Here is a 15,269-nt window from a genome sequence, read left to right as displayed (position 1 = left end):
ACCAGCACCTGGCCCATAGCCTTGAATGTTATGACGTGCCAAGTGTTCATCCAGGTACTTTTTAAAGGATGTGAGGCAACCCGCCTCCACCACCCTCCCAGGCAGTTAATTCCAGACCGTCTGTTTCGTTACTACAGATCTGTTATGTTACTAAACTTTTATCAGTAAAAATATCTGATTTCCTGATTACATTTATTCACTTTAGGAAAAGTGGGTGAGAGGGGTTGGCAGGCTCTTCAACAGAAAGTGAGTCCCTCTAAGGCAATTGGCAAAGGAGTCAGGAAATAATACACAAAGTAAGAACTAGTGGTGGAGGGCGTAACATATCAGTATGGATAGAGGATTGGTTAGTGAACAGGAAACAGAGAGTAGGCATAAATGGGTCATTTTCGGATTGGTAAGATGTGACAAGTGGAGTGCCACAGGGGATAAATGCTGGGCCCTCGACCATTTGCTATGAGTATAAATGAATTGAAAGAGGGACTGAATGTATGGTAGCTAAATTTGCTGATGTTATAGGTATCTAAGAAAATAATTTGTGAAGAGTGAGTGGGCAAAAATTTGGCAGATGGAGTAGAATGTGGGAAAATGTGAACTTGTCCACGTTGGGAGGAAGAATTTAAAAAGCATATTATTTAAATGGAGAGGGATTGCAGAACTCTGAGGTACAGAGGGATTTGGGTGTCGTGGTACATGAACCACAAAACATTATTATTCAACAAATGATTAGGAAGGCAAATGGCATGTTGTCATTTATTGCAATAGGAATAGAATATAAAATTAGGGATGTTTTCCTGCAGCTGAACAGGGCCTTGGTGAGACCACATTTCGAGGATTGTGTACAATTTTGGTCTACTTATTTAAGAAATGACATTATTGCTATTGTAGCAGTGGAGGCTGGGTCATTGAATATTGTTAAGACTGAGTTTGATAGATTCTTGATTGCTGAGGGTGAGAAATGGGATGGGGCTAGGAAGGAGAGTGAAGTTGAGACCATAATCAGATCTGCCATGATCTTATTGAATGGCGGAGCAGGCTCGAGGGGCCAAATGGCCAACACCTGCTCTTAATTAGTATGTATTAACCCTTTATCCCCCATTTGCAAACTCTGAAATGATTCACAGTGATAACCCTTACTGGTGACAGTGGTTAGATTTTATTCAGTATAAATAAGACCTGACACATGCTCATGTCTGAGCAGTAGTATCAAAGTGCAGCAGCATTACCATTACACTCTGGGTAGAAGCACCATCTCCACGTAAATGCTCCCTGGTCTGCCCCAGATGCCATGGCACCAGTCAATGCAATATGTAAAACCTCTACAAATCTCTGTGCTCGGGGAATCCCCTCTGATACTTTTTTACATCACAAAATCTATGGAGACTGATTTAACCCAATCATTGCCGAGCTAACATTTGAACGGACCAATTACAAAACCTGTCATTGAACCATCTGTACCCGCCCAAGCCACGTCAAACTCTCAAACAATTGGCTTCCCACGCTCCATCCCCGGTACAGGGAGTCAGCATTCCCATGCCAACCAGTGAAAACATGGTGGCCTTGACACCCAGGTCTCGTCTAGGATTCAAGGCACTCTTGTTTTCTCTGTCCTCTGGGAGCTGTTCATCTCCCTGTTCCCACAAAGCAAGTCATCTGTTTTCAGCTCCACCAGATTTCTGCTGAAGTTTGGCTCCTTTTACATCTTTCGGATCAATAAAACATTTGGTCAATGAAGACCCAAACCACAATTTCCCATCCTGTCACCTGTCAACCATCCTCACCCAGAGAGTAATCACAACAGGAATACAAACAGGAGAAGTGTAACAATCAGATTAAAAATAAATGCACAGCTTGTCATAGTTTTTAATTTAGTGTTCACTAATTAGCAAGAAAACCCAAAGTAGGGGGTCCCCCAGGATTCTTACAGCCCACATCTTGAGGGGAGGAGAACTCTCTCTGCAACCTCTCACTCAATTTCACTCCATTATTTTCCAGTTCTGTTCTGGCCCCGCCTGGGGTAACATCTACTCGATCTTTTCTCCTGAAGGAGCGCCCTGAGTTCTAGATTACTCATATATAAGGACATACGCTTCAAGCAACAGATCAAGCATGGATGTAAAAGATTCTCCAGCTCTCTCCTTACCCCTGTCCAACTTGTGGACAGTTCTCACTCAGTATTATTTCTCCCAAGCCCTTAATTGAACCAATCCAAATCTTTATCCCTGTTAGTTCAATTTTAGTCACTTTTTGACCATGACCAGTGTATTTAATTCTATACTGATTGTTTTAAAGTCAGTTTCTCTCTGGAGTATGTGTCAGTGCTTTGATGATGTCAAAATATTGTCTCATTCTCTTGGTCACATTAACCATTTCATGTCATGTTGTTTGTTAAGTACCTGTGTATGTTTGGGACCCGTTCCTCAGTCCAGTTCACCATGAATTTATGCGTCCTATTGTCTTCACATGTAACAAATCACATCTGCACACTCACACCGATATCCCAATGTCATACCACATATTCTGAACTTTCAGGTGTGCTGATCAAAAGATCAAAGTGAGTGTCTGTCTTTGCTTATCTCCCCCTGTTATGGTCCTGATATTTCAGGTGGTGGCCAGGTTGTCATATGTGGTTTGCTTTAAAACAAAATTCATAGATAAGGATGTAAATATCTCCCAGAGAAATCTATCAACTTATTCATCTCATCTACACCTCTCTGGCTTTCACTAGAATGTAGGTGGATACCAGATTGATACATTCCACTGATCACCCGAGTGAGTTACTCCAATTCCTTTACTGTCCAATACAATATACTCATCATATCTTTAAAACAGAAATCAAGCATTCCCAATTGATTTCCGGTATTAACATATTGTTCATTTTGTATTTTAGTTGTCATGCTGGGGTTGTTTTCCTTGAATCTGGGAGGTTGAGATTTGATAGAGGTGTACAGGATTATGACAGGTTTAGATAAGGTGGACAAAGAAAAGCTGTTCCCATTCGCTGATGGTACAAAGATGAGGGGGACACAGATTTCAGGTTTTGGGCAGGAGATGCAGGGGGATGTGAGAAGGAATATTTTCACACAGCGAGTGGTAATGACCTGGAACTCGCTGCCTATGAGGGGGGCGGAAGCAGAGACGACGAACAACTCCAAAGCCAATTGGCACTTGAGGGAATTATGGGCTTGATGGGCTGAATGGCCTCCTTGTACGTCCTAATGACTCCATAATCCAAAAAGAGAAATTTCAGCTGCTCCAGTCTCTCCAACTAACTGAAGTCCCTCATCCCTGGTGCCATTCTCATAAATCTCCTCTGCTCCCTCTCTAAGAGCATCACATCTTTCCTAAAGTGTGGGGCCCAGATATTGGGTTCCATTCGAGAGGAATAGAATTGAAAAACAGGGAGGTTATGTCCAACTTGTTTCGAACCATGGTTAGACTACACTGGGAGTATTGTCAACATCTGTGATCTCTATTTAGAAAAAGGAAATAGAGGCACTGGAGAACATGCCATACACATTCACAAGAATAATACCAGAACTGAGAGCATTCAACCCTCAAGAAAGGCTGGGGCTGCTTTTCTCTAGAAAAGAGAAGACTGAAGGGTGACCTGATGAAAGTCTTTAAGATGATAAAGGGGTTCAATAATCCAATAGGGATTTCATGAGAAACCTCTTTATCCAGTGAGTGATGAGAATGTGGAACTCGCTCCCACAGCATGTGGTTGAGGTGAATAGCATGAATACATTTAAGTGGAAGCTCGATACATACATGAGGGAGAAAGGATAGAAGGATATGCTGATGGGGGGAGATGAAGAGCGGTGAGTGGAGGCTCACGTGGAGTATAAATACTGACAGAGACCAGAACAAAGAACAAAGAAAAGTACAGCACAGGAACAGGCCCTTCGGCCCTCCAAGCCTGCGCCGATCATATTGCCCATCAACTAAAACATTTTCCACTTCCGGGGTCCATATCCCTCTATTCCCATCCTATTCATGTATTTGTCAAGCTACCTCTTAAACACCACTATCGTACCTGCTTCCACCACCTCCTCTGGCAGCGAATTGCAGATACTCACTACCCTCTGTGTAAAAAACTTGCCCTGCACATCTCCTTTATAGTTTTTTCCTCCCACCTTAAATCTATGTCCCCTAGTAATTGACTCTTCCACCCTGGGAAAAAGCTTCTGACTATCTACTCTGTCCATGCCACTCATAATTTTGTAAACTTCTATCAAGTTGCCCCTCAATCTCTGTCGCTCTAGCGAGAACAATCCGAATTTCTCCAACCTCTCCTCATAACTAATAACCTCCAGATCAGGCAGCATCCTGGTAAATCTCCTCTGCACCCTCTCCAATGCCTCCACATCCTTCTGGTAATGTGGTGACCAGAATTGCACACAATATTCCAAGTGTGGCCTAACCAAGGTTCTATACAGCTGCAGCATGACTTCCCAGCTTTTATACTCAATGCCCCTGCCAATGAAGGCAAGCATGCCATATGCCTTCCTGACTACCTTATCCACCTGCGTTGCCACTTTCAGTGACCTGTGGACCTGTACACCCAGATCCCTCTGCCCGTCGATGCACCTAAGGGTTCTGCCATTTACTGCATAATTCCTGCCTGTATTAAACCTTCCAAAATGCATTACCTCGCATTTGTCTGGATTAAACTCCATCTGCCATTTCTCCACCCAAGTCTTCAACTGATCTATATCCAATTGTATCCTTTGACAATCCTCTTCACTATCTGCAACTCTTCCAACCTTAGTGTCATCTGCAAACTCACTAATTAGCCTAGTTTGTCTTCTATGACCAAGCCAACTCTGTATCCATCTTGCCAGTTCACCTCTGATCCCATGCGACTTTACCTTCTGTACCAGTCTGCCATGAGGGACCTTGTCAAAGGCCTTACTGAAATCCATTTATATAACATCCACGGCCCTTCCATCGTCGATCATCTTTGTCACTTTCTCGAAAAACTCGATCAAGTTAGTGAGACACGACCTCCCCTTCACAAAACCATGCTGCCTCTCACTAATACACCCAACCAATTGAGCCGACTGGCCTGGCCTTGTGCTGTGGACTCAGTGGAACAGAGCCAAATGTTAGATCTATCTGTAGTGGTAGGAAAAAGACAATTTACCATCCAGGATAAAACAAATGTGTTTCATCATCGTTGCAGATCAATTCAATGGAAACGTGCACTCCCAGGCTCAAAGATCATCACTGGAAGCAAAGTCGTGAGACCGGCCAGTCCAGCAGAAAGAAACCCTCCAACCCTCCCACTTCACCAAGTGTCAGAATAAACACGGTTCAGTCCTGGATGTGATTAACAGCAGCATCAACAGCAGAATCCAACCCCTGGCATCACTCATGAACTCGCTGGTGTCTCCGCAGGCTGGATAAATGAACAAATCCCTTCCCACACACAGAGCAGGTGAATGGCCCCTCCGCAGCATGAATTCTCTGGTGTTTCTGCAGGCTGGATAACTGAGTGAATTCTTTCCCACACGCAGAGCAGGTGAATGGCCTCTCCCCAGTGTGAATTCGCTGGTGTGTCTGCAGGCTGGATAACTGACTGAATTTGTTCCCACACACAGAACAGGTGAACGGCCTCTCCCCAGTGTGGATTCGCTGGTGTGTCAGTAGGTTGGGTGACTGAGTGAATCCCTTCCCACACTCAGGACAGGTGAATGGTCTCTCCCCGGTGTGAACCCGCTGGTGTGTCAGCAGGTGGGATGACCCAGTGAATCCCTTCCCACATTCGGAGCAGGTGAAAGGCCTCTCCCCAGTGTGAATGCGAAGATGAATTTCCAGTTCAGACGGGAATCGGTAGCGCTTCCCACAGTCTCCACATTTCCATGGTTTCTCCATCGTGCGGTTGTCCTTGTGAATCTCAAGGTTTGACAATCAGTTGAAGCCTCGAACACACACGGAATACTTATATAGTCTCTCTGCACTGTGATGTTTTTTCAGGCTGTTTAACTTTCCACAGTCAGTGCACTGGAAGACTCTCACTCAGGTGTGTTTGTCTTGGTGCTTTTCCAGTCACAATAATGTTTAAAATCTTTTGAAGCAGACAGAACAGACAAACATTTCTCCTTCCAGATTCAAAGCTTGAGAGTATTCGCATTCTGATGAATTAAGCGACTCTGTCAGATCTTGACATGATGTTTGTATTGAGATTTTTGTCTGAAAATCCTCCCCTTTTGATATTATGTAAAAAAGAGTTTGTAAAAATCAGTACATCATAACATTTTAGAACTGAGAATTCTAGTTCATGTGGAACATTCTTTCTTCTGTCATTCCTCAAAAGGTGTGAATCTTTGTCCCACACACTGTCCCTCCATTCTCACTCTGCTGTACCTAATATACAACCTCCCAATTCTCCTGATTCATGCTGATTGACAGATTCGTGCTCACCGCTTCCTCTCCAGGGCACAGAGACCTGAAAATCTTCAAGCAGGTGGTTAACCACATATGTGTCTATTTTAAAGCATGAAAAATGTGTCATATACTGCACTGTATCACTTGCTTAAGATACAAGGGGAATGTGCAGAAGAACTTTATTTACCGCCTAGTAGGACAAGGGCAGCAGATGCATGGGAACACCACCACCACTTGCAGGTTCCCCTCCAAACCACTCACCATTCTGACTTGGAAAGATATTGACTGGTCCTTTTCTGTTGTTGGATCAAAATCTTGGAAATCCCTCACTAAAGGCAATGTGGCTGTACTTCCACCACTTGGGCTGCAGCGGTTCAAGACGGTCTCTCACCACCACCTTCTCAAGGGCAATTAGGGATGGGCATTTAAAATGCTGGCCTAACCAGTGACATCCAGACCCTGTGAAAGAACAGAATGAAAATGTAGTCAGCGCGCAGTCATGACCCGGAACTTGCTGCCTAAGGGGTGGTGGAAGCAGAGAAGATCAATAAGTTAAAAGTGAAATTGGATGGGCACTTTAAGGAAACTTTTGGGAGAGAGGATGGAGATATTGAGGGTGAATGAGACTGACTGGATTGCTCTCCAGAGAGTTGCACGGACTCGAGCTGTGCCATAATGACTCTATGACTGGAAATATATAATGTAGCTACAGCACTTTATTACAAAACTAGAAAAGAAATGGAAAGGGGGAGAAAAGAAAGTGTTTTACTCACAGATGTTGGACACAGGAGGAAGTTTTCGTCTGTGAAACTCAATCTTCATTCACACAAAGCCCGCGCTCTGATTGGCTGGAGGACCAGAATCCTTCCGGTCCTCCGTCTTTCCCCATTGGTCAGCTCCTCAGCCTGAAGGGAAGGGGCGGGCTCCGCCGCACATGCGCAGCCTCCCCTCTCCCGAGTGGTTCTCGCTCGGGCCGGAGCCAGTTGCCTGGAAACCTTGGGCTCGAGGAGGTGGAGGGGTAACAATGGGAGGGGGTTGGGCTCCCGTCTCCGCGCGCCTGGCCTGCAGACTGGATCCCTGGTTCTGTTGAAGAGTCATTCGAACTCGAAACGTTAACTGTGCTCCTCTCCGCAGATGCTGCCAGACCTGCTGAGTTTTTCCAGGTGTTTTTGTTTTGGATCCCGAGGACGTCACCGCGCAGCAGAGTGATTCCTATTGGCTGATTCAGGCAGAGTTCCATTGTGGACGTCACAATGCGGAAGTTGGACAATGAGCTTCAGACTGAAACTTCCACCTCTGGGCAACATCTGTGAGGAAATCAATGTTTTCCCCTTTCCATTTCTTTTCTTATTCTGTGGGCAAATTGTTAACTTGCAGGAACTGAAGGGAAAGGAAGTGAATCCAGGGAGGGTGCGGACTCTGGAAGGGTTGGCCCAGGTCTCTCTCTCTCTTAAAGCTATTGATATCCTTTGCTCCCTCAGCTTGATACATTTATTTGTCTGGCTAAAAGGATGGTCTCTTTCCTAATGTTCACAATTAAAGGGGTGGTTTCCCCAAGAGATGGCTGACATTTAAGGGGACAATTTCCGGGTGATTTACTGTCTTGTATTTTAAGGGATTGCTCCTTAATTTGCCTTTAGTCCTGTATTTCTAGGCCAGCCTGTGGGAAACTGATCCCAGGAGCCTCCAGGGTGAGTTTGAGTGGTTTGAGTGGGACGGTAAGTGAGTGAGTTGGCCAGCAGAGAGATGATGATGTTGTGACTGAACAAGATAAGTTGTAAGTTTTAGTTGATTTTAAACTCCACCACTCCCACTATTATTGTCTGAAGAACCCTTCTCCCCACCCCCTCTCATATTGAAACACAGACAGCTGCCCTCAACCCTCTCTCATGGTCACCAGCATCCCACCACTACCCTCCCCCAGCCCCACAGTTGAACTGTCCCTTATTTTATTTCATAAGATATCTGCCCCCCGGACAGTACAGTAACAGAGAACATGGATGCGTCTAATGTTGTGGTGGGGATATTTTAGCATGTTATTTATGGTTCTGTAATTAAGTTCATTTATTCTTATTTCTAGTTTTGCTGAAAAAAGAGACATGTCAAAGCTTTTCATCCTGCACTCATCATGACATTTCACAAGAATATCTCTATCAATCAGAGTCTACTAGCCAACCAATCAGCACTCTCTTCATATGCAATATAAATTGTTGTTTTCCCCTTATATTTATCCTTTTGCAAAGTGTCCTAATGAGTGCAAAACAAAAAGCTTCAACATGTCTCTTTTTTCAGCAATGCTCAACCTCTGTATGACCAAATGACTATTTCTAGTTTTGTAATATATTACTGTAACTATGTTATATATTTCCCGTCATATATTCATTACGACACAAAAGGAGTCAATTCAGCAACTCAAGTCCCTGCCGACTCTGGAGAGCAATCCGGTCAGTCCCATTCCCCCTCTATATCCCCATTCCTGCGCACGTTTATTTTCTTCAAGTGACTTTCCAATTTCATTTTGAAATCATTGATCATCTCTGCTTCCACCACCCTCGTACACAGTGAGTTCCAGGTCATCACAACTCGCTGCTGAAATACTTTTCTTGCTCACAGCCCATGTGTCTCCAATCATGTAATAGAGTACCATACATTTTAAGTACAGTATGATTGGGTGTATACCGGGTAGATTAGATGTAGAATGGAGAGAGTGTAGCAGAGTGCGAATACAGGGACGGTGTGTGGAATGAGATTTGCAGCTTTTGGGGAACAAGAAAGGGCACAGTGTGGTATAAGCTGGACGATGTTGGTAGGGTTCTAAATGTATACTTTATGTCGTTGTTCACAAGTGAGAGTGGCGACGTGGGTATGGAAATGAGGCAGAAGAACTGTGATGTAATTAAAGAAATGAGCATTGAAAGGGAGGAGGTTCTAAGTGGTCTGACAGGATTAAAAGTAGATAAATCTCCAGGCCCAGATGAAATGTATCCCAGACTGTTGAGTGAGGCAAAGGAGGAGATAGCAGGGGCACTGGCAATAATTTTCAATACCACTCTGACCACAGGAGAGGTGCCAGAGGACTGGAGGACAGCCAATGGGGTACTGTTATTCAAGAAGGGAGGAAGGGATAAACCAGGAAACTACAGGCCAGTCAGTCTAACCTCAGTGGTGAGGAAACTATTGGAAGCAATTCTGAGGAACAGAATTAATCCACACTTGGAGAGGCAGGGATTAATCAAGGACAGTCAGCATGGTTTTGTTAAGGGGAAGTCATGTCTGACCAATTTGATTGAATTTTTCGAAGAGGTGACCAGGTGTGTAAATGAGGGCAATGCACTTGGCATAGTCTACTTGGACTTCAGCAAGGCTTTTGATAAGGTACCGCATGGGGGACTGATAACAAAGGTAAGAGCCCATGGGATCCAAGGCAATTTGGCAAATTGGATCCAGAGTTGGTTGAGTGGCAGGAAGCAAAGGGTGATGGATGAGGGATGTTTTTGTGACTGGATACCTGTGTCCAGTGGGGTTTCACAGGGATTGATGCTGGGTCCCTTGCAGTTTGTGATATATATATAAACGATTTACGCTTGAATGTAGGAGGGCTGATCAGTAAGTTCGTGGATAACATGAAAATTGTTGGGGTGGTAACTAGTGAGGAGGATAGCCTTAGATTACAGGAGGATATAGACGGGCTGGTCAGATGGGCTGATCAGTGGCAAATGGAATTTAATCCGGATAAGTGTGAGGTGATACACTTGTGCAGGACAAACAAGGCACAGGAATACACGATGAATGGTAGGACCCTGGGAAGTACCAAGGATCAGAGGGACCTTGGTGTGCATGTCCACCGGTCCCTTAAGGTAGCGGGACAGTGAATATGGTGGGTAAGAAGGCACATGGGATACTTGCCTTTGTTAGCCAAGGCAGAGAATATAAGAGCAGGGAGGTTATGCTGGAACTGTATAAAATGCTGGTTAGGCCACAGCTAGAGTATTGCATGCTGTTCTGGAATCTGCATTAAAGGAAGGATGTGATTGCACGAGAGAGAGTGCAGAAGAGATTTACCAGGATGTTGCCTGGACTGGAGAGTTTTAGTTGTGAGGAGAGATTGGATAAACTGGGGTTATTTTCCCTGGAGCAGAGGAGTTTGAGGGGGGACATGATTGAGGTGTATAAAATTATGAGAGGCATAGATAGGGTAGACAGGAAGGAACTTTTCCCCTTGGCGGAGGGATCAATAACTAGAGGGCTTAGATTTAAGGTAAGGGGCAGGTGGTTTAGAGGGGATGTGAGGAAGAATTTTTTCACTCAGAGAGTGGTGGGAATCTGGAACTCACTGCCTGAAGGTGTGGTAGAGGAAGAAACCCTCATAACATTTAAGAAGTATTTGGAGTGCACTTGCAATGCCATGACTTACAAGGCTATGAGCCGAGTGCTGGAAAATGGGATTAGAATAGTTAGGTATTTGTTTGACCGGCGCAGACGCGATGGGCCGAAGGGCCTTTTTCTGTGCTGTAGACCTTTATGACTCTATGAGAAATTAGAATTGCCTGCTCTGAATTTCTATCCTGTACTGACAGTGATGATTTTTGGAAACTCCCTTTACAGGATATTAGAAGGGGAAGATTTGCAGACAGAAATCTCAAACCAAACGTCACATCAAGATCTGCCAAACTCATTTGATTAAATGGGACCTGAATATCATTGGTTCTTTGAACCAAGCAGGAGAAATGTTTGTCTGTTCTGTCTATTTCAAAAGGTTTTAAGCCTCAGTGTGACTGGAAAAACACCAAGACACACAGACACCCAAGTGAGAGTGTTCCAGTGCACTGACTGTGGAAAGAGCTTTGACCAGTTACACAGCCTGAAAAAAACATCACCATTCACAGTGAGGAGAGACTTATACATGTTCTGTGTGTGGGCAAGGCTTCAACTTGTCCCCAGTGTGAATTCAACCTGCTGTGACACCAGAGAATTCACACTGGGGAGAGGCCGTTCACCTGCTCTGAGTGTGGGAAAGGATTCACTCAGTTATCCAATCTGCAGTCACACCAAGTTGGACCTGGAGAGATACAAGGGCATGAGCACCATGGAGAAACCGTGGGAATGTGGGGGACTGTGGGAAGGGATTCTGTTCCCCATCGAAGCTGGAAACTCATCGACGCAGTCAGACCGGGCAGAGGCCGTTCATCTGTTCTGACTGTGGGAAGGGATTCAAAGCCCCATCTCAGCTGGAAACTCATCAGCGCAGTCACACTGGGGAGAGGCCTTTCACCTACCCTGACTGTGGGAAGGGTTTCACTCAGTTCTCCCACCTGCAGAGGCACCAGCGAGTTCATACTGGGAAGTGGCCATTCACCTGCACTGAATGTGGCAACAGATTTAGACAGTTATCCAGCCTGCAGTCACACCAATGATTTTACACTGGGGAGAAGATGCCATTTGTCTGCTCTGTGTGTGCGAAGGGATTCACTCACTCATCCAAGCTGCTGACACACCAGCGAATTCACACTGGGGAGAGGCCATTCACCTGCTCTGAATGTGGGAAGGGATTCGGTAATTCATCTGACCTGCAGACACACAAGGGAGTTCACAGTGGGGAGAGACCGTTCACCTGCTTCCAGTGTGGGAAGGGTTTCAGTGATTCATTCAACCTGCTGTGACACCAGAGAATTCACACTGGGGAGAGGCCGTTCACCTGCTCTGAGTGTGGGAAAGGATTCACTCAGTTATCCAATCTGCAGTCACGCCAGCGAGTTCACACTGGGGAGAGGCCATTCACCTGCTCTGAATGTGGGAAGAGATTCAGTAATTCATCCGACCTGCAAAAAACACAAGCGAGTTCACACAGGGGAGAGGCCATTCCATTGCTCTGACTGTGGGAAAGGATTCAGCCATTCATCCAACCTGCAGAAGCACATGCAAGGTCACGCAGGGGAGAGGCCGTTCACCTGCTCTGAGTGTGGGGAAGGATTCAGTCAGTTATCCAACCTGCTGACACACCAGCGAGTATACAGCAGGGAGGGGCCGTTCATCTGCTCTGAGCGTGGGAAAGGATTCAGTGATTCATCAGACCTGCATAAACACAAGGGAGTTCACACTGGCAAGAGGCCATTCACCTGCTTGCAGTGTGGGAAGGGATTCAGTGATTCATCCAACCTGCTGCGACACCAGCGAGTTCACACCGGGGAGAGACCGTTCACCTGCTGTATGTGAGGAAAGGGATTCACTCAGTCATCCAACCTGCAGAAACAGGCAAGTTCACACCAGGAAGAGACTGTTCACCTGCTTGCAGTGTGGGAAGGGATCCAGTGATTCATCCGGTCTGCAAAAACACCAGCGAGTTCACATTGGGCAGAGGCCTTCCACCTGCTCCCTGTGTGGGAGGTGATTCACTCACTCATCCCACTGGCTAAGATACCAGCGAGTTCACAAGTGATTCCAGGGGTTGGCTTCTGCTGTTATTGCTGCTGTTAATCACATCCAGGACAGAACCATGTTCATTCTGGCACCTGGTGAAGTGGGAGGGTCGGAGGGTTTCTTTCTGCTGGACTGGCAAGTCTCACGACTTTGCTTCCAGTGGCTGATGTTCTTTGAGCCTGGGAGTGCACATTTCCACTGAAATGATCCACAAAAGCTGATGAAGGAAATTTATTTTGTTCTGGACAGTAAATAGTGTTTTTCCTACCACGACAGGTAGATCTGAAATAAATACAGGAAGTTTAGGAAAACTCAGCAGGTCTGGCAACATCTGTGAAGAAGGAGAAACAGCTAACATTTCAAGTCTAATATGACTCTTCTCCAGAACTAAGGAGAGGGGGAAATGTGATGAGGTGAATACTTTGGAGAAAGGGGGGAGGGTCAGATAGAACAAAAGGGAAAGTCAGGGATTGGTTAGAGGGCGGGTAAGATTAAATGACAAAAATATCATGGGACAAAAGGCAAAGGGAGAGGTAATGATTGTGGTAAAGAAACAAAGCATTGGTCCAGAGTAAGTGTTAATGGCAGAATAAAGGACAGCTCTGTCTGAAAGCAAAAATATGAAAACAAGATGCAGACTGGCAATTGGCAAAAAAGAATCAAAACAGAGGACAGAGTTGATGGTCTGAAGTTGATGAACTCAGTGTTGAGTCCAGAAGGCTGTAAAGTGCCTCATCGGAGGATGAGGTGCTGTTCGTCCAGCTTGTGTTGGGCTTCTCGGGAACATTGCAGCAGGCCGAGGACAGAAATGTGAGCATGAGAGCAAGGTGGTGAATTATAATGGCAGCAACTGGAAGGTCAGGGTCATGCTTGTGGACTGGGCGGAGGTGTTCCACAAAGAGGGCAGCAAACAGGGGACAGATGAATTAAAGAGAAACCATTTGGGTCCAGAACATTGTGCACATCCTTTTACTCTGGTTGTCTTTAATCCTCAAGTAATTTTCTGTTTTTTTTAACCATGTTCTGTTTCGTTAATAAACTTCTATTGGTAAAATATTTGATTTTGCTGGAGTTTTCATGATTAGATTTCTGCAATTTATGAAAGTGGGTGAGAGGGTTTGGCAGGCTCTTTAACAGAAAGTGAGTCCCTCTTAGGTCATTAACAAAGGAGCCAGAAGGGGAGATGAGATTTTATTTTTTGATGCAGCAAGTTGTTCTGATCTGCCTGAAAGCAGATTCAATAGTATCTTTCCAAAGGGTAAATACTTGAAAGACAACAATTTGCAGGGCTGTGGGGTTGGAGCAGAGCACTTGAATGAGTCAGAGAGTCCTTTCAAAGAGATGGCAGAGGCACGATGGGCCCAGTGGACTCCTGCAGCCTGGGAATCTGAGCCTCCTGCTTTTGTGCAGGTTAAAAGGAACAGATTTCATTTCAGCCTCTTCCCTGTATCTGTATTTAAAGAGATGGGTTTCTGTTCAGCTCTGAGTGACCGGTGCAACAATGTCTCCACTCCTCTATATTTAAACGTGGAACAAAGCCTTTCATGGCCGATTATAGTCAACAGCCTTCCTGTAGCTCTCTCTGGACACAAGAAGAAAGTGTTTGACTGCTTAACGATACCGGCGTCCCCTGAAAATAATTCAAACACTACAACAAAAACAACCTACATTTATATAGCACCTTTAAACATCCCAGGGAGATTCACAGGTGCAATTACCAAACAGAAGTTGACACCGAACCACATAAAGAGATATTAGTTCAGATGACCAGTCGCTTGGTCAGAGAGGTAGGTTTTAAGGAGAGTCCTAAAGGAGCAAAAAAGATCGAGGGGCAGAGTGGTTTAGGGAGGGAATTCCAGAGCATGGGGCCCAGGCAACTGAAGACACGGCCCTCAGTGGTTGTGCAATTGTAACCGGGGATACTGAAGAGGCCAGAATTAGTGGAGCACAGATATCTTGGATGGTTGCAGGGATGGAGAAGATTACAGAGATGGGGAGAGTGTGTGTGACCATGTGGTGATTTGAAAAAAAGGAGGCTGTGGAGGGATTTGAAAAGAATCGGCCTGAATTTAGCTCAATCAACAACCCATTCACTTTTACAGAGGTAAAATTGGGCCCAAGGAGGAGAATTTTAAAATGGAGGCATTGCTTGAATGGGAGCCAATGTTGATCAGTGACCACAGGGGGTGATAAGTGAACAGGATTGAGTGTGAGTTGGGAGACGGGCAGCAGAATTTCTCTATTGAAGAAAACTAGTCCAGTTCTGAACATTTCCCATCACACTACCTATGTCTTGTTTCTGTATTTGATGGGCTCAGATTTCCTGAAGGGACCAGAACTGTGTCAAAAGCTCAGACAGAAATAGACGAATAACCCAGAAAGAAATATTGGAGGCTAAAGAAAACAGAGGGAGCAGTCGCAAAATCTGTAAATAACAGAAAAGGAGAACAGGGGCAAATTGA

At 45.2% G+C, this 15,269-nt stretch overlaps 2 protein-coding genes across 2 annotated transcripts in view; both read right to left on the bottom strand.

Annotated features, from left to right (window-relative positions):
* Window positions 1-15,269, bottom strand: part of LOC121273703 (zinc finger protein 229-like) — a 1,112,939-nt gene that overhangs the window by 690,010 nt on the left and 407,660 nt on the right. The gene's annotated exons all lie outside the window — the stretch shown is intronic.
* On the bottom strand, window positions 5,359-6,145 carry LOC121273719 (zinc finger protein 664-like). The gene has a single exon (XM_041180882.1). It carries the CDS (start codon window positions 5,875-5,877, stop codon window positions 5,371-5,373), a length of 507 nt encoding a protein of 168 aa, XP_041036816.1. The 5' UTR covers window positions 5,878-6,145; the 3' UTR covers window positions 5,359-5,370.

This window comes from Carcharodon carcharias (assembly GCF_017639515.1).
Source record: "Carcharodon carcharias isolate sCarCar2 chromosome 27 unlocalized genomic scaffold, sCarCar2.pri SUPER_27_unloc_1, whole genome shotgun sequence".
In the NCBI taxonomy this organism is placed as follows: Eukaryota; Metazoa; Chordata; class Chondrichthyes; order Lamniformes; family Lamnidae; genus Carcharodon; species Carcharodon carcharias.
This window is presented reverse-complemented; position numbering and strand designations above follow the sequence as displayed.

Bases quoted from the DNA above. Each gene is read 5' to 3' on its own strand.
- LOC121273719 (XM_041180882.1), bottom strand. From the start codon at position 5,877: ATGGAGAAACCATGGAAATGTGGAGACTGTGGGAAGCGCTACCGATTC.